Below are 27,771 nucleotides of genomic sequence, written 5' to 3' on the forward strand. Positions count from 1 at the left end.
TTTTTTGCTTATGCAATATCAATGAATAGAACTGCAGTGCTTTAAAAGCGTTTCGTATTAAAAAAAAGAATATTTATAATTATTTTTTGTTTAAATAGAGGTAAATTCAGTAAAAATAAATCATTTCGAATTACATCTTTTGAAAATAGTTCTTTTTGAATATCGGTAGTTCTATATTTTCTTATAATCGATTATCGATATGGATTCAGAACAACGGTAGTAATAGGATTTTGGCTCTCCGGTGCTCTGGTCACATTATCTCGCTCACCATTTTGTTTGCAACGTGAAAAACTAGGAGAAAAACGCTGCCACTCAGTTTATCTAATTCAAAAACGGTGTAAAGTAACTACAGACGCTTAAAAACTCCGCAAATACAGTGTTTATCGGCCAAGAAGATGGACAACATAGAGCGACTGTACAAATGCTACGAGATTCTGTCCGAGGCGGGCGAAAAAATATCCGAAGTAAGCCGCCATTGCAAAACGTGCCGCAAAAAAACGGTATATGATATATGTACATACATATGTACGCTTTATTTCGCCTTCTTGCAGCATGTGGATGAATATACGGAGATACTTAAGGCCGTGAAAGGCACGTCGAAGGAGAAGCGCCTGGCATCGCAGTTCATTGGAAACTTCTTCAAACACTTTCCAGATCTGGCCGACACAGCCATCGACGCGCAGTTTGACTTGTGCGAGGATGACGACACACAGGTGGGTGAAGCGGAAGTAAGCCTATGAAGCTACACAGATGATACACTGGGCTTGGAATCGTCAGCCTGTATGCAACTAATGGGCTTAAATATACCGACATCCCCTGAATCCTTTTAATGGGGGGTTCAAAATTGTTTAATTCGAATGAAGCGGTAAACTTTAGTCTTGCAAGTGGAAAAACCGTGTTTGATGAAATGCAAATGTATGGCATATATTTACACACAGCCAGTATCTATCTACCTTCCCTTACTTATTTAGAAGGAAACATAACACTTTAGCAGAAACCCAAACTAACCAACCTTTTATCCATTTAGATCCGCCGCCAGGCCATCAAAGATCTGCCGAAACTGTGTCAGGGAAACGCAGATGCCACCATCCGAGTGGGAGATACTCTGGCCCAGCTGTTAATCCTGGACGATCCCACGGAACTGCAGCAGGTCAATAACTCTCTCCTGGCCATCATAAAACTGGACACCAAGAGCTCCATCACCGGATTGTTTCAACAAATCGCCACCGGGGATGAAACGACAAGGGAGCGCTGCCTCAAGTTCATTGCCACCAAGCTGCTGACCATGGGCCCCACAGTTATTACCAAGGAAATCGAGGACTTCATCGTAGAGGAGATCAAAAAGGCTCTGCAGGATGTTACCGCAGATGAGTTCCATCTGTGCATGACAATTCTGGGAGCCACAAAACTGGGAAACACTATTACAGGACACGCTGAGCTCGTCAAGCTGGCCACGGAGCAGGCGGAGCTTAATAACACAGACACGGATATCATTGCTGTAGACGATGAGGTGGTGGAGCGATTTATTCAGTGTGCCACGGCTGCGGCGCCTTACTTTTCGGTAATTTTTTAATAGCTGCACATAAATTTGCAACTTTGGCGATCTTCTAAATCAAATCTATTGCCGTTTATATAGAAAACCATAAAATCCACGGCCTTTGTAGCTCACGTTTGCGATAAACTGTTGCCCATCAAGACCTGGAACATGATCGCCACCGCAGTGTCGCAAGATCAAATTCAACTTAGATTACTAAAGGTATTCGCCGAGATGATAACCAACACAGACAAGCTGGACAATGCCAGCGAACGCATAAATGCAGTCTATCATGTATTACTGGTGAGTATTTGGTACTTGGTAAATCGAGAAACAAGAGAATTTAATGTATATTTTGTTTTGCAGGAATACATGCCTTTGCCGAAGCTGAGCGACGAGGATCTGGGAGATACCCCGCCCTCGTTTCAGTTCTCGCACGCCGAGTGCTTACTGTACGCATTGCACACACTGGGAAAGAATCATCCAAATAGTTTAAGTTTCGTCGAGGATGCGGAAAAGCTAAAAGACTTTCGAGCTAGATTGCAATATTTAGCAAGGGGAACACAGGGGTAGGTTCCCACAAAAAGCCGTTCTTTATCTTTAATTTATTATACCGATAATACTTGCCTTCTTCCAGTTATATTAAGAAGCTGGAGGAGGCGCTCAAGGGCAAGACCGGAGAGGAGCTTAAAACGGAGGAGAATCAACTGAAGCAAACGGCACTAAAGACGACATCAAACATCAACGTATTGATCCGGGATCTATTTCATTCGCCGCCCATATTCAAGCATGATATTGTGCTCTCCTGGATTGTACCAAAAAATGTAAGGACATACGTTATTTTTACCACCTAACATGATAAAAAACGAAATCTTTTTGTACGCTCAGAACAAGCTTGGAAAGCGACATGCACCCATCACTTTTGGGGAAAAAGCCGCTGCAAACGGGAAGGAAAAGGATCAGGAGCCGGAGAAAAAGGCGCGAGCATCCAATGATCAGAAGTTCTACTCGCCGCCATCCGGAAAATACTCAAACAAGGTGAACCAGAACTACGGAAACAACAATCGCACGAGACAACGCGGTGGTGGTGGTGGCGGAGGCAATGGCGGCGGTGGAGGCTACAGAAACAGGCGATTCAACAAATACTAAGTAAAGAATATAGAAGCAGAAAAGCAGCAAAGAACTCTTCACTTGAATGGTTTGTCCCTAGTCCGTAGACATACAAAAAATTACCAGATATTGGATTCGTGCAGAATAAACAAAACTGAAACGATGCTGCAACCAAGCAATTGAGCATTTTAAAGGAAATAAAAGAATATACTTTGCCCAGAAAATGGTGAGTATTGCATGCAATTTTCAATTAACTTTCTCCCTTTTGTCTCCTTTCAGCGAAACTTATTCTTACGAAAAGTAAATACTGCATTTTTACATCCATTTTTCTCACACACTCACGCATTGCTTTGATTTTTTTCGTGAAAAATTGTTTTTGCTAAAATAAGTGTGAAATTTTCCAAATCACCCCACGCCTTTTTTTTCATGCATTTCCCAAAAAAGGCGCTGGCATTGTTTTGAATTTATATCACACTCCGGTTTCTACTTTCAATTCTGTCAAACGCATAAATATAAGATTATAAAGATAACCAGTTATTCAACATCGCAATATCTATATATAAAACATAGTTTCAAGTCGGCGGAAAAACGAGTTGACCGATTTGAAGAAAATGATTTTCAATCGACATATTGTTCTGAGAATCGACATTTGTTTTAAACCTATTAGTTTTTATTTAACATGTAATCAAATTAACAATTGTACCACTTAGAGATGCAACTCAGCAAGAAGCCACATAGAAAGCATACATTTCTTGAATTCAATAAAAGCAACATTAAATTACATGCACTTGCGGATACTTGTTTATTTTCTTAACGACGGGGAAGACCTCACGTAAAGGGAACTAGAAAAAATGAACTAAAACTAAGCATCAATCCCTCGAGGAATATGCAGCAACCCATTTGCTTTTAATATCCATTGAAAATTCGATTACAACAGCGACAATTTGCACCGTCAAGGATTCTCGGCGTATTCTATGCATTTATTTATTACCATTAATAAAAATATATATGTAAATATGCGTTAATAGAAGCCTTTTAAACATTAAAAATACATTTATAGTTTCAGCTTAAAAACTTAATCTGTGTGTCGCCGATCCTGGGGATGTCCAGCCCCCTAGATGCTCGGTGGAGGTTGATTGCCCGGCTGCTGTTCATTGCCAGAATTGGCATTCGGATTGGGAGCACCGCCCGCTTGCTGACCGGCCGCCAGTTGGCTGGCGATGCTCTGGACCATCTGCAGCATGTCATTGGGCAAGGCCGGCATCTGGCCCATGTTGGCGAACTGCTGGCCAATGGTATTCATAACCATCGGGTTCTGGATCATCGACTGCAGCTGCTCCACGTCGAGCTCAGCGTTACTGAACAAATTCCTTACCAAGGGATGGGCCAGTATGGAGTTTAGGTCGTCCCTTATTCGCGACAACGGAGGCATCTGATTCCTGGCGTTCCTGGCCTCCTCCAGGTTGCTCTTGTAGACCTCATTGTCCGGTTCCAGCTCGATGGCCTTGCTGTAGGCCTGCTCCGCCTCCGCAAACTTGCCCATGTTGGAGTAGGCCACGCCCAGGCGGCAGTACGCCTTGCTGTAGTTGTTGTTGTAGACCAGGGCGGACTTGCAATCGGTCACGGCGCGTTCGTTATCACCCAGCCGGATGTGGGCCGCAGCCCGGTTGCAGTAAAAGATCGGATTTTTGGGATCGAAGGCAATGGCCCGGTTGTACTGCAGCAGGGCCTCATTGTACTTGCTCTCCTTCATCAGCCGGTTGCCCTCGTTCTTGATGGAGTCGGCCAGGGCCAGGGATTCCGGATTGCGCTCGGTGTACAGCGACTGGAAGAGTTCGAACATGTCGATGTTGTTATTGGGGGCGACGCCGGCGCTGCCGCTGGCCACCGCATCGCCGTCGGGTGCACTCGCAGTGCTGCTCTGTGTGGTGGCCTGCTCCTGGCCATCCGCATCCGGCACCGCCTCCACATCATCGCCCAAGTCAAAGGCCGCTTGCAGGCACTGGATCGCCACCTCGATGCTTTCGCTCTGGTCCGGAGACATCACGTCCACCTGCTTCTTTAGGTAGTCGATGAAGCTACGCACGAAACTCTGCTGCACTGCGTCCGGCATGTTGGCTCTGCTCGTTATATTTCTGCTTGTTCGATTTCGAACGACCAAGTTGAAAAGTAAATGTGATTAGGCGAAATGTGAGTGTGAATTCAATATCGAAGTGCTAGAGGGCCCGATAGTCGTGAGACGTGTATCGAATATCGTATATCATTCTGATGGTGGTCTCCCAGTTTGCAAAATATGCTTCGAATTAAGATTTAGACACAAACGGTATAAAAAATTGTATAAAAAATTGTTAAAATTCTTCTTGCAAGCTATAAAAGAAATCCCTCCTTAAAAATAGTGGAAACACTTATTTTGTTTCACACGAGGTTGGAGTCCGAACTAAAGGAATTTTTAACGCTTTTCCCCAAACCTGTCGTTATCGAAAGTTTCGCCTGCGGTCGCACTGAAATTCCGTCACAAACATTGCCAAGAATCGACGTGATTGCGGACAAAATTTTGTTTTTGCACTTGCTTGAAAATTTCGCCTCCATTGATGACCGGACGATTAAGTCTAATATACCGCAGCCGTCTACGCCGCAATTGTGCAACGGATAACGAGAATACGTAAAGAGCAGCGAACGGGGAAAGCGCAGGGAAAATGGGAAAAACTCCCACTTCGCTAGCGAACGAAAGGAAAGGGGAAATTGTGTGATGTCATTTCGGCTGTTTCTTTTCGAGTTAATTGAAACAACTTCCTGCGCTGCGTTTCAGTTTCTGGTGCCAACTGTTTTATAAGCGCCAATGTGTGCGTGTGGCAGTGCGCTGGTGTGTGTGTGTGACGAACATATATAGTGCAGAATTATTTGCCGTTAAAAGCGCACGGTTAATTGGCCATTAAGCGCTGTTTAATTTATTAATTTAGCACGGTGAGAGGAGAAGAGAGGAGAAAACCCACACAGATTTCATTCCACACACGCACACACATTCGCATTCACACGGAAAAGAGAAAAGGTGAAACGCACGCACACACACGCAAAAAGCACACCGCGAGTGGAGTTGTGTGAGTGCGGGGTTTCGATAAAAAAATTAACAAAAAAGCACTGAAATACAACAAAAAAGTGCGGCATAAACAAATCGACTTTTATCGATTTCCCTCCAAAACATAAAATTGTATAAACAAGATTCCGCCCAGGATAGAAGCAATATCAGCAACAACGAGGAGAATCACCTGCCACGCCCACGGGCAGCTGTACCGTCCACCACCAACACCACCACCCTTCCCCGGCCACTAAGGATACCATCCATCCATCATCACCATGTCCAGCTCCAGCAACGCGGACAACGGCCCATTGCCGGGGCAATCCGTGCAGGACCTGCAAATGGAGGTGGAGCGCCTCACGCGCGAACTCGACCAGGTGTCCTCCGCCAGCGCCCAGTCCGCCCAGTACGGACTGTCCCTGCTGGAGGAGAAGTCCGCCCTGCAGCAGAAGTGTGAGGAACTGGAGACGCTCTACGACAACACGCGCCACGAGCTTGACATCACACAGGAGGTGAGTTTGCTGCAGGGATGGTAGAGGCCACAAACTCGCCATTTCTAGACCTTTAATTCAATGCCTCGATGGCTTGTAGTGCCCCCCAATTCGCTTCACTGTTGCAGGTTTTTTAATCTGTTTCCAAGCAGTCGGCTCTTATCGCCCAACTAGCCCACACTCGTACTTACACACCTTCGGGCGCACACCTACATAGACAGAGCAAACCTTTCCACAACGGCCATCAATTTGTCTTGCTGGCAAACTAACTCGCTCACCTGTTGGCCAGTTTGACTCTCTTCCAGCGACTCTGTCGCTCTGTGCAGTCCGTTGTCTGGTCTAGCAGAAGTAATTGGGATCCGCTCTCTGATCGTGTAGTCGGAAACTGGCCATATGGTCACGTGCTGTTTGTATACCCACACATACAGTGGAACCCCCTTAGGGCGGTGACTCAGTCTTGAGATTGAACGAACTATTCAAGTCCGTGCTTTAAGGTACAAACCAGATTTCAAAATGTTCAGCCGCCTGCGATGTCGTGTGTTTTGCTGACCAAAAAATGAAGAAATGTAACAACTTTAAACACAACTAAATAGATTAGATTATGAAACAGCTAGAAGGGAGCGTTTCCCATTCATAAAGTATATATATTTCATTTAATATGCATTTACCAGCTAGAATTATTTAATCATAATGATGTTTTTCATTATCTTTCTCTTGCCTACACTGATCTCGCTCAATTTGTCGGTCGTATAAACAAAACATTGTTTGGGCCCAAAGCTTTGGGCCCCCTCAGCTTTTCGTTGGCCGATTGCAACACGGCCAATCTACTCTTGGCATTTCATTTTGCACCTTTATTTAGTGCCACATGCGCCTCATTTCCGCCTGCTCTCCCATCGCATCGTTTTTTTACCACCCTTCCTTTCCAATTAGTCCTCGCCTTCGCCTGGCATTTCCTCTGGAATTTCCACAGGACGTGGATTTCTGGGCTCCGAACTGCATTGCCAAACGGAAGGGGAAAGTTGTGTCCTTTCCTCGGTAAAAATCAAAAAGCAGTCCATAATCATTCTGCCGTCTATCATTTCGTGCTTTAGCTTTTCCGACTGTTGTCCCAATCTTCTTGTTGCTTTGTTTTGCTTGTTACCAAAGAAAACATTGGTGTGAGCCGATTTCGTTGGAGGATAAAAAAAACAAGGGGTTGAATTCTTTTTAATCAAAGCATACAGTAAATACAATTGCTTAAACAAAGATCGGAACAAGTACACGCATATTTATTGTATTACGCAAATAAAAACAAGAGAGAACTCTGTAGTCGAGTTCTCCGACTATTTGTTACCCGTTACTCAGCTAATGGCAGTGCGAGGGAGAAATTTCAAAACTGACAGTTTTTGGCGGTTTGTGGGCGTTAAAATGGGCGTGCCAAATCAAGAGAAAGTTACAATACTAATAAAAAAAATTCAAAAATATCAGATAGGGTATGTAAACGTATCACATTTTATATATTTATTTTCTTTGGGTATGTTAATACAATAATACATTAAGTGCATATCCTTTGGTATCCCCCAGTAGCTAGCAGTGCAGTTAAAGTTCCATAACCCAATGGGCTGAAAGTTAGATGAAATTAAAATCCAACGAGGGCGTTAACACCTGCACACACAAACACACACACAATCTAGCCGGCAACACCTTTTTACCTTTTATAAATGGACATATGTGCGTAATACGTATATTCATGCATTTCTATGCGCTCGGAACAAAAAGCCTGCCAATTAATTGTTGGACAGGTGGCGGTGCACTTGTACGAGGCTTGATAGTTTCCAGCTTGTTGGATTTGAACTCAACTGAACTTTTACGAGAACAGAAAAAGAGTGCGAGGCCAAAAGAACCCACTCACCCACTACCCGCACACACAACCATTTTAATAGATGCTTAAAAATTACAAAAAATTTCCGCAACGGCGACTAGCACGTCACTGCGGGCATTTTGTGTCCCCACAAACAGTGTAAGAAGGGGTGTGGTGTGGTGGGGTGGGGTGGGCAGGCTTTGTGGAGACGGGGGACATATTTCCACTTGCAATCAAGATATCTGCCGTGGGCGACCCCAGCATGAAGTGACATAAATCAGTGGGGACGGACGGCAGCGAAGAAGGGCAGTTTCCATCTTCGGTTGGAAATTAGCTTACTGAAATTAACAGGGTATTTTCCAAAGACCCCAGGCACGAAAAATTTTCCCATCGACTGCGTTTTAATGCAATAGAATTTCGATTATTCCTAAGTCAGGCTAGAGGGCTAATTCCAAAAAGGCTTGCTAGGTAGTTAATATGGTATCTTAAATGTACTTTTGAGATTGATTGTAAAGCAAATGGGATACATTTTAAAAGTCGAGTTTTCAGGTGTAGATGCCAGCTTCTATAATTTATCATTATTCTTAAATTTAATATGTTCTTATAATATTAAATAATATTATATATTTGTATTGGGAATCCTTGATCAGCTTGTTTAACTGGAAAAATGTAATTAATTTAATCGGCGGATAAGTCCAATAAAGAAAGTGCTAATTCTCGTGCCTTTACTGTGACTGCAAATTGGCAACTGCAACTGCAGGACCGCAATACAAATATTTACCCAGTTTTCGGGACGTCGGGCGGTTGAAACTGTCAGCCGCATTTGGCAATTTATTCAGTTAGCTGAATCAGAGAGTTAGTGCCACAATGCAATGCGGATGCGGATGTGGATGTGGATGGGGCGGAAAAACACGTTGTTGTTCGGGCGATTGTAACTGCGGCAATTAAAAGGCTCCAAAACAAGGGCCATAAAACGAACGACGAACGCAGTGAAAATAACACATGCACGCCCCGTATATGGGCGATGTCCTGCTTGTGCCACATTTGAGTGGGTTTGGGTTTGGGTGCGGGTGGTGGCCATACATCATGGCTCACATCGCGCCACCGCCAAGGACATCCCGTCGTCCGGTGGTCACATTCCAGAGTGCAGCGTAGTTTGGCATTCTGCGGCTGCCTGACTTTGCTACTTTCCGCCCCAAAAAGTTTTTAACACAAATTTAATAATTAATGACATTATTTGTTCAGGTTTTTGTTTGCGGCAGAGATCCCCGTGGACCGTGGTTAGGGGGGAAATTTATAAAAGTTTTCTGAAAACTCTTTAAAAATTTAATTTCATTTCTGAAGATTTTTATAAATTTAATACGAGTGCTAATCTTGCCGTTCAAAATGTTGAAAACAGAAGCAAACAGCAGATTTTCAAACGGTTTTTGCTTCACGATAATCAAAGCAGTTATCAAAGCCCTCCAACACTTTGCCAAATGCTTCCTTAATTTACCGTCCTTTGAGTCCTGCCAAATGCTTATCCTTTCCAAATCCAAGCTAGACAATAACAATTAAGAATAGCACCACCAACATCAAAGCCAGAGCTCAGAGCTGAGAGGAAACGGAGTGGGAATGAGCAGAAAAAATGTATAATGATTTGACACTGATGCTCTGTTCTTTTGGCGCAAATTGCAATTCTATGGCAATCAAACTGGCAGTCGGAGGAGCGGCAACTCCCGGAGAGGAGCAACTGCAACAGCCACAATGGCTGCCGGGGCCGTGGATGGGTTAAGAGGACCGGCACTCGGGCTGGCAAGGGTTAAATGCGCCGCTTGAGCACTGACAAAACATGTTTCCGTCGCTGTCTGGCCTGACTGCTGGGAAATGAGTAGGAAAAAAGTGTTGTATTTCCCGCCAACTGAGGCCATCTCGCCCGCTTTTCCGCAATGGCTCCTCCTCCTATTTTCCCCAATGAATTGCCAGCAATGAAAATGTAAATGCACACACAGACTTGTACTTTTCTGATGACGACGACGTCGACCACCATGATGATGATGATGAGCGAAAATCTGGGGACGGATGCAAGGGAAAACTGGGGAATTGGAGCACTGCCAGATGCAATGAGCTCGCAAAAGGATGAACCGCCGCCATCAACACGTCCTGGAAAGCGCTGCGCTGACTATTGGCTCTTAAATGAGTTGAGCTTGAGTTATTTGCCCTGCATATACATACGTACTTTATATTTGCACTGTATATGATGCAGCCCAGGCACAGATACTCGCAGCGGGACAAATGGTTATTATTCCTTTTTATAGTTCTTCGTTCCTCCTTAAAGGATTTCCCATGGCCCGCTGCGTCCATTTCGCATTTCCTGATGATGTTTGCAGCGCATTATTACACAGCCAGTGTACTTTTGTGTGGAATATTTCTGCCGGTTACCTCTGAGTGCTGCTTATTTTTAATCAATGTTAAGAATCTCAAAGTATTCCTCCAGGTCTATCTTGTTACGTGCATCATCATTTATCATTTACTTAATGATATTTCTCTGTTTAAATATTAAGTTTCTTTGCTTTCTTTTTTTTGGGGGGAATATACAAACAGGAAAACGGTACAAAAGAATATGACACATGGATATACATACATATGTACATATCTATCAATTTCTACAGCACATTTTTAACATGATAAACTTTTTAAAAAATATCTGGGCCGTGCGGCATTAAACGTCGTTTAAAAATCCAGTTTCATTGTTAGCACACTCGCGAGTGCGGTTGCATTTAACAAGATTTTCTTTGCATCCTGTTAGTGCGAAATTCAAAAGGTATTCTTTTCAGCTTTCTTTGTTTTTCAACCACAATATTCGGGCATTCCCATTTCGTTAAGAGCTTAATTTCAGTCCCATTGTGGCGGTTGGGAGGCTACAAAATTTCCGCAGCATCAGCATTTGCACGCATACAGGTTTTCCCATTTTCCCGCTTGCATTTTTCGTCGTTTTTTCGGCCGCCGTTTCTTTTGTCGATTTAGGCGACATTTGAAATTCAGACCGAGTGTCAAGCTCGTGCATTGACATGATGGCCACAAATGCGCCGTTCTCACATTTTCCATTTCCTATTCTTTTTTTGGCTCTTGTTGTTTGCATGTGCGTTGTGCTTAAAATTGAGCACAGCCTCCAAAAGGGGTGCACTGCGAAAAAATGGGACAATTTTAAAAGTGGAAGTCATTGAGCTAAGGTTTTTACTTGTTAAAATTATTTTTCCTTTGCAAATCTACTGTCACGATGAACTCATTTCATTTATTTTGTTTTAAGGAGGAGGAACCATATTCTTGGTTTTATTTAGCAAAGCTATCTAATTATTAGTTATGTTTTTTCCTCTGTGCACGCGGTTATTACTGCATTTGCAGGCTGTTTCGCATTTAAATTCGCCTGCGTTCCATGAGAGTGAAGCTGCCATTTAACGAAATGGGCGTGGCATCGCCCTCGCCCTCGCTCGGCGCAATCTGTTCAGTCATTCATGGCATACTTTATCAGCATTGGGGAGAATCCAGCCCAAACCACCCACATTTGTGACCAGGAGGAAATTGTTATAGTCTCGCCCCTCGACGTCGTTGATGCTGTTGTTGTTTGTACTGTGGTTCTGCCACCTAAGTGCTCTACCTCACAACACACACATTGCGCACCAAAATTCAGCTCATCGGCGCCATAATGTGGGCAATCTGCTTTATTTTTAGTGCTCCCGACCAGGAGGAGTTCGATTGCAGTCATCCGGAGAACTGATGGCAACAGCTGCTTTTTCTGCTGCGGGGAGTCCATCCATATCTGCACATGCACAGGGAAAACTTATCCGTGTTAATTGTTGGTAAAGGCAAAGTGGTTTTTATGAAAACTGTAGAAACGCATATTTTAAATGCATGTTTTGAAATTTCCAAAAAATATTTTTTTTTTTTTTTTATATCGCTGATTTTTTAACAGCCCGAAGTATACAGTATTTGGTCTGCGTGTACATAGGCTACTTAGGCGGATAGTCCTCCTTTACTCTAATCGAAACCACAACCACTGTGCAGCTGTCCACCAGATGCAAGGTGGGGCAGGGTGCTCAGGAAGGGGGTTGGCTAAGTGGAGGGCAGGAGGAGCAGGCCCGGTGTCTGGCCTATGCCAAGTGGCGTGCGGTTGCTCTGCTCTTGTCTGGCCTCTGTGAACTGTGTTAATATTTACGCAAGTTAATTAAAAATCTTTTCTAATTTGCATAAAGTTTATGCCGTCATTTGTTTGTGGCTTGTGTCCGATAGATGGCGTCACTGAAGAAACTAGGGCACTGTAAGAAATTAGGCAGACGCTTATATCAATTTAATCGTTAGCAATATTTTTGAAAGCACCAGCGAACAGGGCACATTGGAGATAATGAATATAAAAGTATAGGAAATAAAGTAAAATGTTTGTTTTATTACGAAATTATTTCGTATTCCTAAGATTCTTTGTTTTACCACTTTGTCAATCACTCAACCTATAAACAAACTCGAGTTAATTTAAGTCGGATTATAACTGAATAGTTCAGATAAGAGATCTGAGATACGCCGCCTCTAGTGTAGAGCCTTTGTTCCATTATTATCTCACACTGCCTCTTCCCGTCTCCCTCTAGCCCTTTTTGCCCGTCTCTTTCTAACAGAAGAGGCGCCTTGCAATTTAGTTTCATGAATGTGTGACAGCTTTAGGCAGCTGAAATTCCATCCGAGGCTTTGGAACCGCCTTGGCCTTTTGTTTGCTTTCTCTGGTAGTACAGCCCATCCGCTTCTCCGCTTCTCTGCTTCCCAGTGGCCACACTCTTCCTCCCCTTCGGATTACACTAATTAACGAAATGCACTTGGCTCAAAGTGGGTTGAATGCGGGGTTTTTTGGGTTTGCTTTGTGGGCGTGTGATTGTCAAATTGAGATTGCAAAAACAAGAACGGCGACTGACGTCGCACAACTATAATTATATGGCTAGAAAAAGATAGAACCGAAAGAAGGGAAGGGGTTATGGTGGGTAATGAAGGAGGGGAAGGAGAGATGGGTCTGGGAGCTCCGTAGCTCATGAAGGGGTTAAGGATGCGACGTGGAAACTGAGACTCATTTGTTTGCCGCCTGCTAATTACACGGCATTTAAGAGAGTTACACCAAAGGAAAGTTTTTCCCAGGACTTGATGCAGTTTCCGTTTGGCCAAATCCGTGAATCGTGGTCATTCCACTCGTGCCACTTGAGACCTTCGTTTGGGCACAATTTTAATGACGATGATGATGATGCTGATGATGGTGGAACTTGCGAAGCACGTACTCCAAATGGACGCCATTCAAAATAAAATCCGTACGAGTGGCGTCGTTAGGGGTTGAGATTTCAATTAAAGCCGCCGCAGGATTATGTACCTCCACAAACCACTTCACTACGCCCGACTGTCCATATGGACAGGGTCTCCAGCGCCCAGTTAAGGGCTTGGTCCGGCCCCATAAACATTCTGTATTCGTGTTTACCTCGGCTGGCTTTTAATCCTGGGTGTGTCCCTGGTCGCCGTTAACCTTTATGTGCTCTTGGGCGGTTATAACACGACCAACAGCGAGACAGTCGCAATTAACAAAATCCAATAATTGCGGGCTAACGCATCCTCCTATTCCCAGTGGCGCATCTGGACTACTGGGATATCTGAACGAAGGATAAATAGTGAACGTTGGCCTTGCAAACATTCCAATGCCGCAACCAAAACAAAATTATTTCATTCCATAATTGATAGGAAAATGTATTTATAGTACCTTGTGTACTATTTGTTGGGGTATCTTCTCAACTCAGATAGGGAATATAATAACACAGCGTAGTGAAATGTAAAATGCGGGCAGACTGAAGCGCTTCCCCAGTGGCCAACGCCCCCAAATTTCCACCCTTGTGCTGTGGGACATGCAAATGACTGTAATAAAATCGCTGGTATTCGGTGGGCAGGCAGGAAACTTTTATGATTACTTTGCTTTCCGCACAGTTACTCACATAGACCCCTTTCCTCTATTTGTGATTTTTCCAGGCGCTGACCAAGTTTCAAACCTCACAAAAAGTGACCAACAAGACGGGCATCGAGCAGGAGGACGCTCTGCTGAACGAGTCCGCAGCTAGAGAGACATCGCTCAACCTCCAAATCTTTGATCTGGAGAACGAGCTTAAACAACTGCGCCATGAGTTGGAAAGGGTTCGAAATGAGCGCGATAGGATGCTGCAGGAGAACTCGGATTTTGGCCGGGACAAGAGCGACAGCGAGGCGGATCGTCTACGCCTCAAGTCCGAGCTGAAGGACCTTAAGTTTCGGGAGACGCGAATGCTCAGCGAATACTCGGAGCTGGAGGAGGAGAACATATCGCTGCAAAAGCAGGTCTCCAGCCTGCGCAGCTCACAGGTACAGACAAAATAAAAGAAATTGTTAGAAATTTCAATTGACAATTTGTTTCAATTTCTTAGGTGGAGTTTGAAGGTGCCAAACACGAGATCCGTCGTCTCACCGAAGAAGTTGAGCTTTTGAATCAACAGGTCGACGAGCTCGCCAATCTTAAGAAGATTGCCGAGAAGCAAATGGAGGAAGCTCTAGAGGCCTTGCAGGTAAATATTTGCTCCTTCCAAGAACTCTTGTTAACATTTTACCAATTCTTCAAAATATTTAACTCTATTTGGCTATCTAATAGGGTGAACGGGAGGCGAAATATGCATTGAAGAAGGAACTGGATGGTCACTTGAACCGTGAGTCTATGTACCACATCAGCAACCTCGCCTACAGCATACGCAGCAACATGGAAGACAACGCCAGCAACAACTCGGACGGTGAGGAGGAAAATCTAGCTCTAAAGCGTCTGGAGGCTGATCTAAGCACCGAACTGAAATCTCCCGATGGCACCAAATGCGATCTGTTCTCGGAGATTCATCTGAACGAACTTAAGAAACTGGAGAAGCAGTTGGAAAGCATGGAGAGTGAGAAGACTCATCTGACGGCCAATTTAAGGGAAGCTCAGACGAGTCTTGACAAATCACAAAACGAGCTGCAGAACTTTATGTCTCGACTGGCCCTTCTTGCAGCCCATGTCGATGCTCTAGTTCAGCTAAAGAAGCAAATCGATGTAAAGGAGCAGGGCAAGGAAGGTGACCAGAAGAAGGATGAACTAGAGCAGCAGCTGCGAGCTTTAATCTCGCAGTATGCCAACTGGTTTACGCTTTCCGCCAAGGAGATCGACGGCCTTAAGACTGATATTGCCGAACTTCAGAAGGGACTTAACTACACGGACGCCACCACAACGCTGCGCAACGAGGTGACCAACCTTAAGAACAAGCTTCTTGCCACGGAGCAAAAGTCACTGGACCTGCAGAGCGATGTTCAAACTCTTACGCACATCTCTCAAAACGCTGGCCAAAGTCTGGGCTCAGCTCGCAGTACTTTGGTGGCGTTAAGCGACGATTTGGCGCAGTTGTATCACCTAGTTTGCACAGTCAACGGAGAAACACCAACGCGCGTTCTGCTCGATCATAAGACCGATGACATGAGGTAATATAAATTGTATCAAACGTATCAATTTTCATTGCGACTTATTGTTGAACTCCTTTTTTTTACCATTTTAGTTTCGAGAACGATTCCTTGACTGCCATCCAGTCGCAATTCAAATCGGATGTCTTTATTGCCAAGCCCCAAATCGTCGAGGATCTTCAAGGCTTGGCGGATTCCGTGGAAATTAAGAAGTATGTGGATACAGTCAGCGATCAGATCAAGTATCTTAAGACGGCTGTTGAGCATACCATTGATTTGAATAAACACAAAATCCGCTCTGAGGGTGGCGATGGTATGTGGTTGCCTTAAAGCCATTGAAATTTCCATTAAATTAAATATATTCCAGCTCTGGAGAAGGTCAACACAGAGGAGATGGAAGAACTGCAGGAGCAGATAGTCAAGTTGAAGAGCCTGCTGTCCGTGAAGCGCGAACAGATTGGAACTCTGCGCAACGTGCTCAAGTCAAACAAGCAAACCGCTGAGGTGGCCCTAACCAATCTCAAGTCGAAGTACGAGACCGAGAAGACCATTGTCAGCGACACCATGTCCAAGTTACGTAATGAGCTCAGGCTTCTTAAGGAGGATGCAGCCACTTTCTCAAGTAAGTATCTGAAAGATAGTTTTTATGCGACATGATTCATATATGCTTATTATGATTCACAATTGTTTAGGCCTGCGTGCCATGTTCGCCGCTCGATGCGAGGAGTATGTGACCCAGGTGGATGATCTCAACCGCCAGTTGGAAGCAGCAGAGGAGGAGAAAAAGACTCTAAACCAGCTGTTGCGCTTGGCTGTCCAGCAGAAGCTAGCACTCACTCAGCGACTCGAGGAGATGGAAATGGACCGGTGGGTGCACTTGGGTCGTTAAATGTCAGCTGCATCACCACTCGCAGTCACAAGCAAAAACACATTCATTCTTTTCTTGATAAGGGCTCCCAATATCCCTGTTTTCCCCCTGAAACTTCCTTAAGAACCCAGCAATTGGTAAGCCCCTGCAAGTGGCAGAAATTTTGTTGCATGCACGCCCGCCTGCTAACCTGCTGCTGGAATCCGCCTAACCTCATGATAAACCGTTATTTTAATTTGATTCAGCTTAATAGCTTAAATGTATGTTTCCAATTAACAACTAACAAATATTCTATATTCACTCCCAACAGCGAAATGCGTCATGTCCGTCGGCCGATGCCCGCCCAGCGTGGCACGAGCGGCAAGTCCTCCTTCAGCACGAGGCCTTCGAGCAGGAATCCAGCAAGCAGTAACGCCAACCCATTCTAACATAAGATCAGCGTGCAGCGTAAACTTCTGGCTTTGGTTTATACTTTGCTTAAGTTGTAAAATCGTTGGAGTTCCTGCGGAATAGAGAGATTCCCAAAATCACATGATATATTGCAAACGTATTCGAGAACGAAGCTATATCCCAGCTCTATCCAACTACTATAACTATGTTTGTATTGTACTTGTATTTATTGAAAGTTTAGTTAGACGAAAGTTTTGTGTTAGGCAAGGGAGAAACAAACGGTTATTAACGGTTAGTTACTTAAACGTCCAATTAATTTAATTAAAAAATGAAAACGTTAAGGAAGATTAAATAATAACGTAACGCATTGTATTTTTCTATACACCAATGGCGTGCTGGTCATGAAGACGTCTGATTGGTTTGATCTAAGTTTGGTTAACTTTCGCGATGATTTTTTGATTTTTGTTAACAACGCTGTGCGCAAGCGAATAAATTGACAAACTAAAATGATACATAAGGTATTGATATTAACAACTGAAAGATGCATTAATTGGCCAGCCCGATAACCTAAAGTATTTTTCCAAGGTCCAGTTGAAGTTAAGTGGCCAACAAAGGTGTACGTAAAAATCGAGAGATCAGTTTTTGCTCGAAATGCTTGCAGCCATTGAACCTAGAGTAGCACCAGGCTACGTCTCAAAGACGATTCTGAATGATGATGAAGATTTTTGTATTTATTGAGCGGCATTTGGTCGCCATGAAATGAAAAATTGTAGGAAATTAATTATAATTTGCAATTGAGAAAAACGAAGTTTTTGTGTTTTATTTAGTTATATTAAGTGCATACAAAACTTATGATTTGTGCATTATTATTTAATACAATTAATAAATTGCAACACAACTAAATTAAGAATGTAAACACTTTAGTTTCATTTTATTTTTATATTTTAGGGCGGATTCCCCAAATTATTGTTCAAGCGTTGTTTAAAAAGAAATATTATAAATCAATGCCTAAAAGTAAACAGGAGGATGTTCTCCTGTTCATAATAACGTAATGGACGGAGGTTTTTGTATCTTACTTTAAAATTCATAACCTTTATTTTTGCTTAAGTCAAACATGGCATAAATAATTATATGTTTATTTCAGAAATAAATAACTATGATGATTACCAGCAGCTTAACCAACATAAGAATAGCAAGAATAGCGTTAAAGTTTAAAGAATATTATTATAGTAGCTAATTGAACATAAAAGGTAGAGATATCAGTCAGAGCACTTTCTGTAGTGTTTTTAAATTAATCCACCCCAAAAAAGCCTAAGACCTACAAACCTGGTTGCTTCTATTTGGGTTCACGATGTATTCGTTGTCAATCGGAAAAGATCGATATTCTACATGAAATTTATATATACAAGATCGTATATTGTGTAAATTACCGAGCCATTAAATTGAATTTATATTTAAATAAACACAAAGACACACATACTGATACACACAACGTCCATTCACGCATTCACATATTAACTCTTTGGAGTTGCCTACAAATTATGCAACGTGCCAGAACAGTGAGGAGAAGGCCTCTAATTAATTGTAAATATATTTATATACAGATTGAAGTCAGTAGATATTTCGAATGATAAACAAGCGAAAAAAACAAATTACATATTTCAAATGATTTTATTGTAATTTTAACCGTCCCTTTTTGCGAACAAATAAAAAATACAAAGTCTATTTACGCAACTCACTGAACCAATAACGAACGAATGAAACAACTCACTTTAAGTTTCGTGTCCAACCAAAAGTCCGAGATCACATTCAACTCATACATCGATCCAACAAGCCAAAGTATTGATAGCCAATATGCGTACTACATAAATCATAAAATAAACTCGAGACTAGAGTACTTCAATTAGAGATTATTGATAGCCAGAAACGAAGTGGCAGCAAAGCAAATAGTTTTCTATTTCACGAAAGAAAGATTAAGAAAGATTGTAATAGTAAAACAATTGAATTTAAGATTTGAAAGATATTTAATGTAAGTTTTATGATAAAATGCCGGCAAACTGCACTAACTTTGCATGTGGTAACTGTGGACATATGAAAAGTGCAACCGAGTGTGCAAGGGATAGACCAGAAATAAATATAAATTATACAAAATACTCATTGCAAAATATGTGAAAATAAACAAACTAGCAAATATGAGTTTAGATTTTTTTCAATATTATTTTTACAATCTGATTCCTTTTTTTTCGGCTTACGGGCGTTAGAGTGGGCGGGGCAAAATGCTTTTTGGCAAATCAAAAAAAATTTACAGCTACTCAGCTAGTGTAAGTGCGAAGGACAGTTTTTGGCGGTTTGTGGCGTTAGAGTGGGCGTGGCCAAAAGTTTTTTGGCAAATAGATAGAAATTTACAAGACTAATACAAAAATGAAAAAATATCAAAACATTTTTCAAAAGTGTGGGCGTGGCAGCTTTGGGCGGTTTGTGGGCGTTAGAGTGGGCGTGGCAAAACGTTTTTTTGCAAATCGATAGAAATTTTCAAGACCAATACAAAAATGAAAAATATTAAAACATTTATCAAAAGTGTGGGCGTCGCAGTTTTGGGCGGTTTGTGGGCGTTAGAGTGGGCGTGGCAGCATGATTCGACAAACTTGCGCTGCGTCTATGTCCCTGGAGTCTGTATACTTAATCTCAACTTTCTAGCTTTTGTAGTTCCTGAGATCTCGACGTTCATACGGACAGACAGACGGACGGACGGACAGACGGACATTGCCAGATCGACTCGGCTATTGATCCTGATCAAGAATATATATACTTTATATGGTCGGAAACGCTTCCTTCTGCCTGTTACAATGCCTTGAACAATTTTGCCGATTGAGTTCTAAAAATAACTATAAATAATTAGAACAATTGCAACTCAAATGAATCCAGCGTAACCAAAGCAGTGGTCGCGCAACCCTTCTCCAAAATGATTCCTGGGGGATTCCATTCATTTGGTAAGTGTCTAAAATATTTTTATACAAAAGTCAACTTGCTTTATTTTTTATGATGATTGACGGGCATTCCGGGCAGCAGATACAAACAGATCAAATACATCACGTTGAAGGTACATCGTCGAAGTTTGGTCCACGTTTCGTTTCTTTGAAAAGAGCTAATCATATGGCCTTGGAGACGTTTGAGACTTTGACGACTACTGGAATCCCCGAGGACGCTGAAGAAGCTGGTGCGAGATTGGTTGATCTCCTGGCGCAACTCCGTGATTTCGTTTGACATTTGTTGAGCACTCTCACGCATTTGATCCAATTCTCCAGTTCGACTTAAGTACGAAAGTGAATAAGAATATGTAAACCATAAAATTCAAGTTTTGTTTGAAAATAATGTTTCCTAAATTGTATCTATGTCTGTATATATGTTGCTCACAAAAAATTTACTCTGTTAGTAATGAATCGTTTTAATTATGATTTAGTAAAACTTAATGCAGTAAATCGGCTTCTTATGGGGATTTCGGGTAAATATTATTATGGGTCTTAACTTTTAAGGTATTATAGCCGACATATATACTTAATAGGATCGGATACATGAGTCCTTTTACACACTTTACCATGAATCTAGTACACCCTTTTAGACAACAAGACGTGAGTATATCTTTTTAAAAATCATATTCGTAAAATATATGTTTATACCCGTTACTCGTACAGTAAAAGGGTATACAAGATTCGTTAAAAAGTATGTAGCCGGCAGAAGGAAGCGTTTTCAACCATATAAATAGCCGATCACTAGTCGAGTCGATCTGGCCAAATATCCGTACAAACGCCTCGATTTCAGAAAGTATAGAAGCTAGAAAGTTAAGATTAAGCTGGTATGTAGATTTTAGAGACAGACACTTTTAAACCGAAACTGCCACGCCCGCACTACCAATAATAGACCAGACTATCTAGATTAGTTTAGAACTTAATTTACCCAACAAACTAGAAAAGCTCCATAAAAACGATTTACCCAATCTAATAGACACATCACTCCGAACCCATAAAAACAAAAAACATCATCAGAATCATACCGAAATCTGTACGAACCCCCAAAAACCCGGTTCAAAAATTAACTCCACAATAACATTCGCCATCCCAACGGAAACAAGCATTTTGAAATACGGGATACTGCCCCTATATTCACCTTAGAAACAATCGCTATCCTAGAAGCAATTGAACTTACGAAAACCCACAAAACCAAATTCATTATCTGTTTCGACTCCTTATCAGCAACAGACTCAATTACCTATTACCCAAACAGATTAGGACAAAAACAATACGCTACCTAAATTAAAACAAGAGAGAGAGTGCTATTGTCGTGTTCCGACTATCTGATACCCCAAAAATTGAAACACTAACAGTATTTGGCAGTTTGTGGCCGGTAGAGCAGGCGTGGCTAAAAGTTTTTTGGCAAATCGATAGAAATATACTAGACTAATAAAAAATTTCAAAACATTTCTCAAAAGAATGGGCGTGCCAGTTTTAGGAGGTTTGTGGGCGTTAGAGTGCGCGTGGCAACATGGGTTAACAAACTTGCGCTGCGTTTATGTCTCTGGAGTCTGCATGCTTAATCTCGAATTTCTAGCTTTTATAGTTCTTGAGATCTCGACGTTCATACGGACAGACGGACGGACAGCCGGACCAGCCAGATCGATTTGGCTATTGATCGTCGGAAACGCTTCCTTCTGGCTGTTACATACTTTTTAACGAATCTGGTATACCCTTTTACTCTACGAGTAATGGGTATAATAACTCACCAACACTACATAAGCCCAAATTCTATACCAAAATGTCCGTTTTGCCAAATTGATATTTCAATAAGCCATATATTTCACACGTGCCCATCCATCATACAAAAAACAAGCCTGACCCAGATAACATACAAAAAATCTAACTTTTTCTCAAAAAAACAGAATTATACCATAAATTCTAAAAATAAGACAAATGTACATAATAAGCACAAAAATCATTTATCCAATTACCCAATATGATAAGGATACAATGCAATTGTTAACCAATATACTTGTATATTTCTATCGATTTGCCAAATAACTTTTTGCCGCAGCCCACTCTAATGTCCATAAACCGCCAAAAACTGTCAAAGTTTAAATTTCTCCTTCGCACTATCACCAGCTGACTAACGGGTATCAGATAGTCGGGGAACATGACTATAGGATTCTCGTATTCCAAGCGTTTAAAAAAAAAACCCAGATCGAGCTATGTTAAAACCTTTTCGGAATTATCAACAAATTCAATTTTACTTATTATCAATTTTTTTTTTGATAAGACTTCCTATATAAGGTGTACAAAACCATTGAAAAGCCTCCTGTGCGTCTCAGTCTATTTAATTATCCCGAGCAAGCATGGGATCGATCGTTGCTACAGCAGCCATTCTTTTAGTCTGCGTTCTTTTAAACGAAGCTTGCAACCATTGTGTTCCCATGGAAGGGTGTTTAATCCTGAAAAAAATAACAGTGTGCAAAAACAATGAAGTCTATTGTGACGTTACCGTAGGGGTGCATATATTTTGTTGTGCGCAGATCTAGTCTTAATATTTGATAATTCGCAGATGATTCATAGCCCAGTAGGAACGCATGGACAACCGGATTCTTGGTCTGAAGAGGAGCGAGTACCCATTATGTATTGGCCACCCAAAGCATATTTTGCTCAGCAAAACAATATCCCCCCGAAAGCTGACATACCTATTGCTGCAGTGGCCCCATCTGGGAACAATGTTCCCACAGAAATCTGTGTTCCCATGGACCAGTGCCTAATCCGGAAAAATGTAAATGTGTGCCAATACAATCAAGTCTGTTGTGAAGTTCTCATAGAGGTTAATATATTTTGATAAGACGCCCTGTGCGCAGATTTCCACTTAATATTTGATTGTTCGCAGAATCCTAATTACATTTTTACCTTTTTTCAGTCATCATTCTCGGAAGAGGAGGCACCGAGCAATATTCCCTTCAAAGCTAATATTCCGCCCACAGTATTGGTCCCAACTGCTCCCCAAAACAATACTTCCATAGAAGATGGCATACCCACTACGTATTGGCCACCCAAAGCATTCCCCCAAAACAATGTTTCAATAGAAGCATTGACCCCAAAAGACTTCGAGCCTAAAACAAATGATGATGGAGACGATAAGCAGCCAAAGCCTGGTCAATATCCCTGGGTGGTAGCCATCATTTACAAAGGAGTTTACTGGGCGGGCGGATCCCTTATTCACCCAAAAGTGGTCCTAACAGCAGCTCACATCACGCTGAACATAGTCGCTAATGAAACTGTTGTTAGGGCCGGCGAGTTTGACATGAACTCCACAAATGAACCCTTTCAACATGAGGAGCGTAATGTGGAGAGGTTTTTAAGACATGAAGGATTCGTTTATGAGACAGGTGCCAATGACTTGGCGCTTATTTTCGTAAAAACGTCGTTCGAATTAAAGGACCACATTGGAGTTATTTCGCTGCCAAACCCGCAAACGTCGTTCGAGGGACGTCGCTGCACGGCAGTCGGTTGGGAAAAGGAGAGCTCCCAGCAACGAAACTTTGCGGGAATCATGAGGCAAGTTGAGTTACCCATTGTGGACAGGGCGACATGCGAGGATCAGTTTAAAAAAACCAAAATGGGCAGAAACTTTCATCTTGCTCAGAGCCTGATTTGCGCTGGAGGTGAACGGGACCGGGATATCTGCTTTGGCAGTGGAGGTTCTGCATTGTTCTGCCCCCTCGGAGGAGATACTCCACATGCCTATGTACAGGTTGGGATCGTAGTCTGGGGCATGGAGTGTGGAATAAACGACATCCCGGGAACCTATACAAATGTGGCAACGTTCAAAAGTTGGATTGATCAAAGGCTGATATTCGTTGGCTAAGGCTATAAGACCAGTTTATGTATAAATATACAAAAATATCTGAACATTTTCCAAAAGTGTGGGTCTGGAAGTTTTGGGAGGTTTGTGGGCGTGGCAACATGGGTCAAAGTCTGCCTAATATCAACATTCTAGCTTTTGTAGTTCTGAGATCTCGACGTTCATAAGGACAGGCGGGCATGGCCAGTTTGACTCCAAGAGTATATACTTATACTTTATATATTCGCAAACGCTTACTTTTCAACGAATCTAATATACACTTTTACCTCAACGAGTAACTGGTATAAACATTAAATTATACCCCTTATCTTAGTCGCGGCACTCGACCATATCGCTCGATGTTTTTATAAACCTTCAAGTATTTACAGAAAAAAATTAAAATAAATAATAAATAAATATAATATAAATATTTATATATATAATATAATATAAATATATAAATAATAAGTCCACATTAACACCTCGATACGCCTCTCCCGAATCCCGAAATAAAAACCAAAAAAGAAATGGGCATTTTACTCAGCGATAAGGAATGCACCCTAAGCTCAAAATTATTTATATACATGAGTATATATTTTAGATTATTATTTCTTTTTATATATTTGTATTTTCCCCTTATTGTAAAAAACAAAAGCTCGTTTGATATAATGCAATTGTATTATGTTTTATACCCGTTAAACGCAGAGTAAAAGGGTATACTAGATAAGTTGAAAAGAATGTTACAGCTAGAAGGAAGCTTATTAGATCCTATAAAGAACATGGGAATATAAACCTTATAAGAATCACCAGCGGAATCAATTTGGTCATGTGCGTACGTCAGTCCGTATCAACGGTGGGATCTCGGGAACTATACAAGTTCCAGATTTTACATATGGGACATGTGAAAATTGTCACTCCAGATATGTTTTGATACTTTTTAATATTATTTGTTTGGCTTGCCAATTTCCATTGATATGACCCCTCTAACGTTCACAAACCGCCAAAGACGGTCACAATTTTAAATATTTTTATTTTATACACTTCTTGCGTATTTTAATAGATATTTAAAAATGTTCTCCCTCGTTAGGAAACGGGAATCTGAAAGTCGAGGGACTTGACTTACAGTTCTCTCTCGTTTCTTTGGAAAAAACCACATAATACGAATACATCTTTGACGGCTGATAAGCTTTAGCAATCAGCATATAAATATAATGAAACCCACGGCTTGCCATTCACTCCATCTGTCGCAAACATGGGGCATTGCTGGGCAATCGGAACTCTACTCTTAGCAAGCCTCCTTATGGGCAATGCCTGTAGGCATTTCTGCGTTTCTGAAAACCTTTGTTTGTATGAGGAACCAATTTTTGATTACCGCTCAAGTAATTGCGGATCTAATCAAGTTTGTTGTGCAGTTTTGCGAGAGGTAAGCTAATAAAATGTTTTTCTTTAAGATTAATTGTAAACAACCGTTGACTATCTGCAGAATTTTTATGAAGTGCAAAAGCCTGGTAGTCCGATTTCAATTAAACCAAATGGCCCCAAAGATAATGAGGCAGTAACAAATATTAATCATAAACAACCATCGACTTCACGCGGACCCGCCGAGAAACGACCAAATATTAACACGAGAATCTCATTTAACCAAGGAGAACAGGTTTTAATAAATGATAAACGCTGGAAGCAAGCAGAAAATCGACCCAATGATAACACAGCAAACCACTTTATCCAAGGAGGACAAACACCAGTAACCAGCACAAATCTTCCGATTGCGTCACAAGGACTAGGAATCCAACACTACGGTGGATATTCAACAGCCAATGTTAAACCCTTTACGGAAGTGGAAAATCGCTCCAGTGCTTACACGCCAAACAACCTTTTCCCAGGTGAACAAACACCAGTAACCGACACAAATCTTCCAGTTGCGTCACAAGGACTAGGAAACAACCACTACGGAGGGTATCCTACAACCAACGTTGGAAATCTACAGTCATTGTCTACAGATTGCGGCATGAGCAACCCAAATGGCTTGCAAATTACAGAAGAAGTTACCTTGGACCAAGCACGACCAGCACAGTATCCCTGGGCTGTTGCTCTTTTCCACAAAGGACAGTACTTGGCTGGCGGATCCCTGATTACACCAGATATCGTTCTAACAGTAGCTCACAGGTTGGTGGCAGTCAAAAACAGCCTTTTGGCCAGGGCCGGCGACTGGGACTTGAATTCCGATCAAGAGTCATTTGTGTCTGAGCAGCGCGAAGTGGTAAGGACAGTGATCCATGAAGGATTTATTTTCTCAACAGGTGCCAACAACTTGGCGCTTCTCTTCCTAAAATCGCCCTTCAAACTAAGTGACCACATTAGAACTATTTGTTTACCTTCACCAAGTAAATCGTTTGAAGGACGGCGTTGCACGGTGGCCGGTTGGGGAAAAATAAAATTCGAGGATCAAACATATTCGAGCGTTCTGAAGGCAGTTGAGGTGCCCATAGTAAACCGTGCCAACTGCGAAAAACAATTGAGGAAAACCAGGTTGGGCGTAAACTATCGGCTCCCGGAAAACATCATTTGCGCCGGAGGAGAGATCGGCCGCGATTCCTGCACCGGGGATGGAGGATCGGCCCTGTTCTGTGAAACCGGAGAGGAAAACTCCGGTATCTACGAGCAGGCTGGTATAGTAAACTTTGGCATTGGTTGCGCCCAGGGCAACATTCCGGCAACATATACTGAGGTGTCCAAGTTCTTTTATTGGATTAAAGAGAAGACACTGCCTTTTAATTATAGGAGTGCATAGTCATAGAGGACTAATTGATTTAATAAATAATAAAAGCAATCTAAAGCTGATGAACAAATTGTATTTGTCAAACCTCAGTGGCCTAATAAGCAAGACAAATGAACTAATTTACTTCATTGTTAGTTGAATATACATACAACTAGGCAGAAATAGTGGATGTTTCGATAAGACATAAATTTTTAGAACAACGTTATCGTAATAAGCACTATTTATCTTACTCTTTGATGTCACGAAGTTTCTCCTCCAGCAAAGCCATTCTCCTTCTCATGATATGAATGCACTCCTTCTTTTCATCCAGTTGATGCTGGTACCAGTCCCTTACCTGGCGGTACTTGGCTTCTCTGCTCTCCGCCAGCACCACTTCCTGGATGAGCTGCTCCTTTTCCTCCTGCAGTTTCCGCCTGATACGCTGCTCCGAGATCAGTTGCTTTTGCAGGTAGGATTGTTCCATGTAGGCGGTAGAGAGCAGTCGTTTTGTGTTGTTAGACATCTTCTCCAGGTCATCGTACTGTAAATAAAGGAATATTTATATGAATTTTATCATTATTAAATTGTAGTGGAATAGTGAAAGAATTTTCCTAAAATAAGTACCCCACAAAATAAAGGAATACTTCCTTGTTGTGTTATGGATTAATCCAACTTACCTTCTGTGAGCGCTGGTCCAAATCGGTTTGTAATCGAATTTTCTCCGTTGTAAGGTCACGGACGGAGTTCACGAGAGATTCGCAGGAGGACCTTACTTGGTCAATGCTCATCGTTGATTGCTTCAACTTGATTTGAAGTTCCCTGTTCCTCTTTTCCTCCACTCGCACCAAAGTGCCATATACGTGCAGTTGATTTTTGGTCTTCATAGACTGAAAAGTGGTAAAATTATTCTATAATTAGCATACAAAATTGATAAAACCGTCAATACTAACGTTATCCTGAAGGCGTTGCACCATATCTTGGAGTTCACGAACCTCCTTTCGCCGTTGGCGCCACGAGTGCAACATTACTATGGTGAATACCTTCAGGCTGGCAACCGTTTTCCTGTGGGTGCACAGTTGCGGTGTGGATACCATCAACTGTTGCTGATCCTCTGAGGCTTCCGCTATTGGCCAAGAGCTACTGTAAACACCCTGCCTATCCATTAACTTACACAACTGAGTGTTAAAAAGTGTTAAAAAAAAACTTAAATTTTCTTGTATAGCGTTTGCGTTTGCTATAGCAAATTATAAAATATACAAAGATTGGCCTTACATTCCCTACTGGATATTTTGGCAATTTAGAAAAAGACTGTAAATATCATGACGTTTTAA

General features: G+C 42.0%; 6 protein-coding genes across 12 annotated transcripts; 4 read left to right on the forward strand and 2 right to left on the reverse strand.

Annotated features, from left to right (window-relative positions):
• The first annotated feature begins 255 nt into the window (after positions 1-255).
• Positions 256-3,431, forward strand: LOC6529458 (apoptosis inhibitor 5 homolog). 2 transcript variants are annotated; one of them, XM_015196873.2, is made up of 8 exons: positions 256-464; positions 552-713; positions 1,028-1,561; positions 1,637-1,837; positions 1,901-2,103; positions 2,172-2,358; positions 2,423-2,683; positions 2,745-3,431. In XM_015196873.2, the coding sequence occupies exons 1-7, from the start codon at positions 396-398 to the stop codon at positions 2,681-2,683; spliced, it is 1,617 nt and encodes a 538-aa protein (XP_015052359.1). In that variant the 5' UTR covers positions 256-395; the 3' UTR covers positions 2,745-3,431. The 2 variants fall into 2 exon arrangements, with proteins under 2 accessions (XP_015052359.1, XP_002090460.1); XM_002090424.3 differs by having other exon boundaries at positions 2,423-3,431.
• Positions 3,432-3,587: 156 nt separating this feature from the next.
• Positions 3,588-4,867, reverse strand: LOC6529459 (small glutamine-rich tetratricopeptide repeat-containing protein beta). Its single transcript, XM_002090425.4, has one exon. The coding sequence runs from the start codon at positions 4,755-4,757 to the stop codon at positions 3,759-3,761; it is 999 nt and encodes a 332-aa protein (XP_002090461.1). The 5' UTR covers positions 4,758-4,867; the 3' UTR covers positions 3,588-3,758.
• Positions 4,868-5,138: 271 nt separating this feature from the next.
• LOC6529460 (protein bicaudal D) lies at positions 5,139-17,728 on the forward strand. The gene is made up of 8 exons (XM_002090426.4): positions 5,139-6,232; positions 14,076-14,441; positions 14,504-14,641; positions 14,725-15,575; positions 15,650-15,867; positions 15,922-16,176; positions 16,247-16,421; positions 16,733-17,728. Exons 1-8 carry the CDS (start codon positions 5,999-6,001, stop codon positions 16,848-16,850), a joined length of 2,355 nt encoding a protein of 784 aa, XP_002090462.3. The 5' UTR covers positions 5,139-5,998; the 3' UTR covers positions 16,851-17,728.
• Positions 11,965-27,769, reverse strand: LOC6529461 (myosin heavy chain). Of its 5 annotated transcripts, XM_039373144.1 has the most exons (6): positions 27,713-27,727; positions 27,391-27,615; positions 27,118-27,327; positions 26,692-26,981; positions 19,842-20,122; positions 19,708-19,781 (listed from the first exon to the last, which is right to left on the reverse strand). In XM_039373144.1, exons 2-5 carry the CDS (start codon positions 27,601-27,603, stop codon positions 19,843-19,845), a joined length of 993 nt encoding a protein of 330 aa, XP_039229078.1. In that variant the 5' UTR covers positions 27,604-27,615; positions 27,713-27,727; the 3' UTR covers positions 19,708-19,781; position 19,842. The 5 variants fall into 5 exon arrangements, with proteins under 5 accessions (XP_015052166.2, XP_002090463.1, XP_015052165.1 ...); XM_015196680.2 differs by lacking the exons at positions 19,708-19,781; positions 19,842-20,122 and adding exons at positions 11,965-12,230; positions 12,291-12,346 and having other exon boundaries at positions 27,391-27,769; XM_002090427.4 differs by lacking the exon at positions 19,708-19,781 and adding an exon at positions 16,652-16,924 and having other exon boundaries at positions 27,391-27,762.
• Positions 22,123-23,762, forward strand: LOC6529462 (phenoloxidase-activating factor 2). 2 transcript variants are annotated; one of them, XM_015196874.3, is made up of 3 exons: positions 22,123-22,348; positions 22,402-22,665; positions 22,759-23,762. In XM_015196874.3, exons 1-3 carry the CDS (start codon positions 22,196-22,198, stop codon positions 23,704-23,706), a joined length of 1,365 nt encoding a protein of 454 aa, XP_015052360.1. In that variant the 5' UTR covers positions 22,123-22,195; the 3' UTR covers positions 23,707-23,762. The 2 variants fall into 2 exon arrangements, with proteins under 2 accessions (XP_015052360.1, XP_002090464.2); XM_002090428.4 differs by having other exon boundaries at positions 22,125-22,342.
• On the forward strand, positions 24,907-26,523 carry LOC6529463 (phenoloxidase-activating factor 2). The gene is made up of 2 exons (XM_002090429.4): positions 24,907-25,105; positions 25,166-26,523. The coding sequence occupies exons 1-2, from the start codon at positions 24,935-24,937 to the stop codon at positions 26,471-26,473; spliced, it is 1,479 nt and encodes a 492-aa protein (XP_002090465.2). The 5' UTR covers positions 24,907-24,934; the 3' UTR covers positions 26,474-26,523.
• Positions 27,770-27,771: the final 2 nt, after the last annotated feature.

This window comes from Drosophila yakuba, chromosome 2R, assembly GCF_016746365.2.
Source record: "Drosophila yakuba strain Tai18E2 chromosome 2R, Prin_Dyak_Tai18E2_2.1, whole genome shotgun sequence".
Lineage (NCBI taxonomy): Eukaryota > Metazoa > Arthropoda > Insecta > Diptera > Drosophilidae > Drosophila > Drosophila yakuba.

What these genes read in the sequence shown, in the direction of transcription:
- LOC6529458 (XM_002090424.3), top strand. Translation starts at nt 396, where the DNA reads ATGGACAACATAGAGCGACTGTACAAATGCTACGAGATTCTGTCCGAG. An exon ending in GCGAGGATGACGACACACAG is followed by an intron (nt 714 to 1,027) that starts GTGGGTGAAGCG and finishes TTATCCATTTAG; the next exon opens with ATCCGCCGCCAGGCCATCAA. An exon ending in CAGTCTATCATGTATTACTG is followed by an intron (nt 1,838 to 1,900) that starts GTGAGTATTTGG and finishes TTTGTTTTGCAG; the next exon opens with GAATACATGCCTTTGCCGAA.
- LOC6529459 (XM_002090425.4), bottom strand. Translation starts at nt 4,757, where the DNA reads ATGCCGGACGCAGTGCAGCAGAGTTTCGTGCGTAGCTTCATCGACTAC.
- LOC6529460 (XM_002090426.4), top strand. Translation starts at nt 5,999, where the DNA reads ATGTCCAGCTCCAGCAACGCGGACAACGGCCCATTGCCGGGGCAATCC. An exon ending in CCAGCCTGCGCAGCTCACAG is followed by an intron (nt 14,442 to 14,503) that starts GTACAGACAAAA and finishes TCAATTTCTTAG; the next exon opens with GTGGAGTTTGAAGGTGCCAA. An exon ending in GAGGAGATGGAAATGGACCG is followed by an intron (nt 16,422 to 16,732) that starts GTGGGTGCACTT and finishes CACTCCCAACAG; the next exon opens with CGAAATGCGTCATGTCCGTC.
- LOC6529462 (XM_015196874.3), top strand. Translation starts at nt 22,196, where the DNA reads ATGGGATCGATCGTTGCTACAGCAGCCATTCTTTTAGTCTGCGTTCTT. An exon ending in ATTGTGACGTTACCGTAGGG is followed by an intron (nt 22,349 to 22,401) that starts GTGCATATATTT and finishes GATAATTCGCAG; the next exon opens with ATGATTCATAGCCCAGTAGG. An exon ending in GTTGTGAAGTTCTCATAGAG is followed by an intron (nt 22,666 to 22,758) that starts GTTAATATATTT and finishes ACCTTTTTTCAG; the next exon opens with TCATCATTCTCGGAAGAGGA.
- LOC6529463 (XM_002090429.4), top strand. Translation starts at nt 24,935, where the DNA reads ATGGGGCATTGCTGGGCAATCGGAACTCTACTCTTAGCAAGCCTCCTT. An exon ending in GTTGTGCAGTTTTGCGAGAG is followed by an intron (nt 25,106 to 25,165) that starts GTAAGCTAATAA and finishes GACTATCTGCAG; the next exon opens with AATTTTTATGAAGTGCAAAA.
- LOC6529461 (XM_002090427.4), bottom strand. Translation starts at nt 27,603, where the DNA reads ATGGATAGGCAGGGTGTTTACAGTAGCTCTTGGCCAATAGCGGAAGCC. An exon ending in TGGACCAGCGCTCACAGAAG is followed by an intron (nt 26,982 to 27,117) that starts GTAAGTTGGATT and finishes CTTTATTTACAG; the next exon opens with TACGATGACCTGGAGAAGAT. An exon ending in AAACTTCGTGACATCAAAGA is followed by an intron (nt 20,123 to 26,691) that starts GTAAGATAAATA and finishes TTCGTACTTAAG; the next exon opens with TCGAACTGGAGAATTGGATC.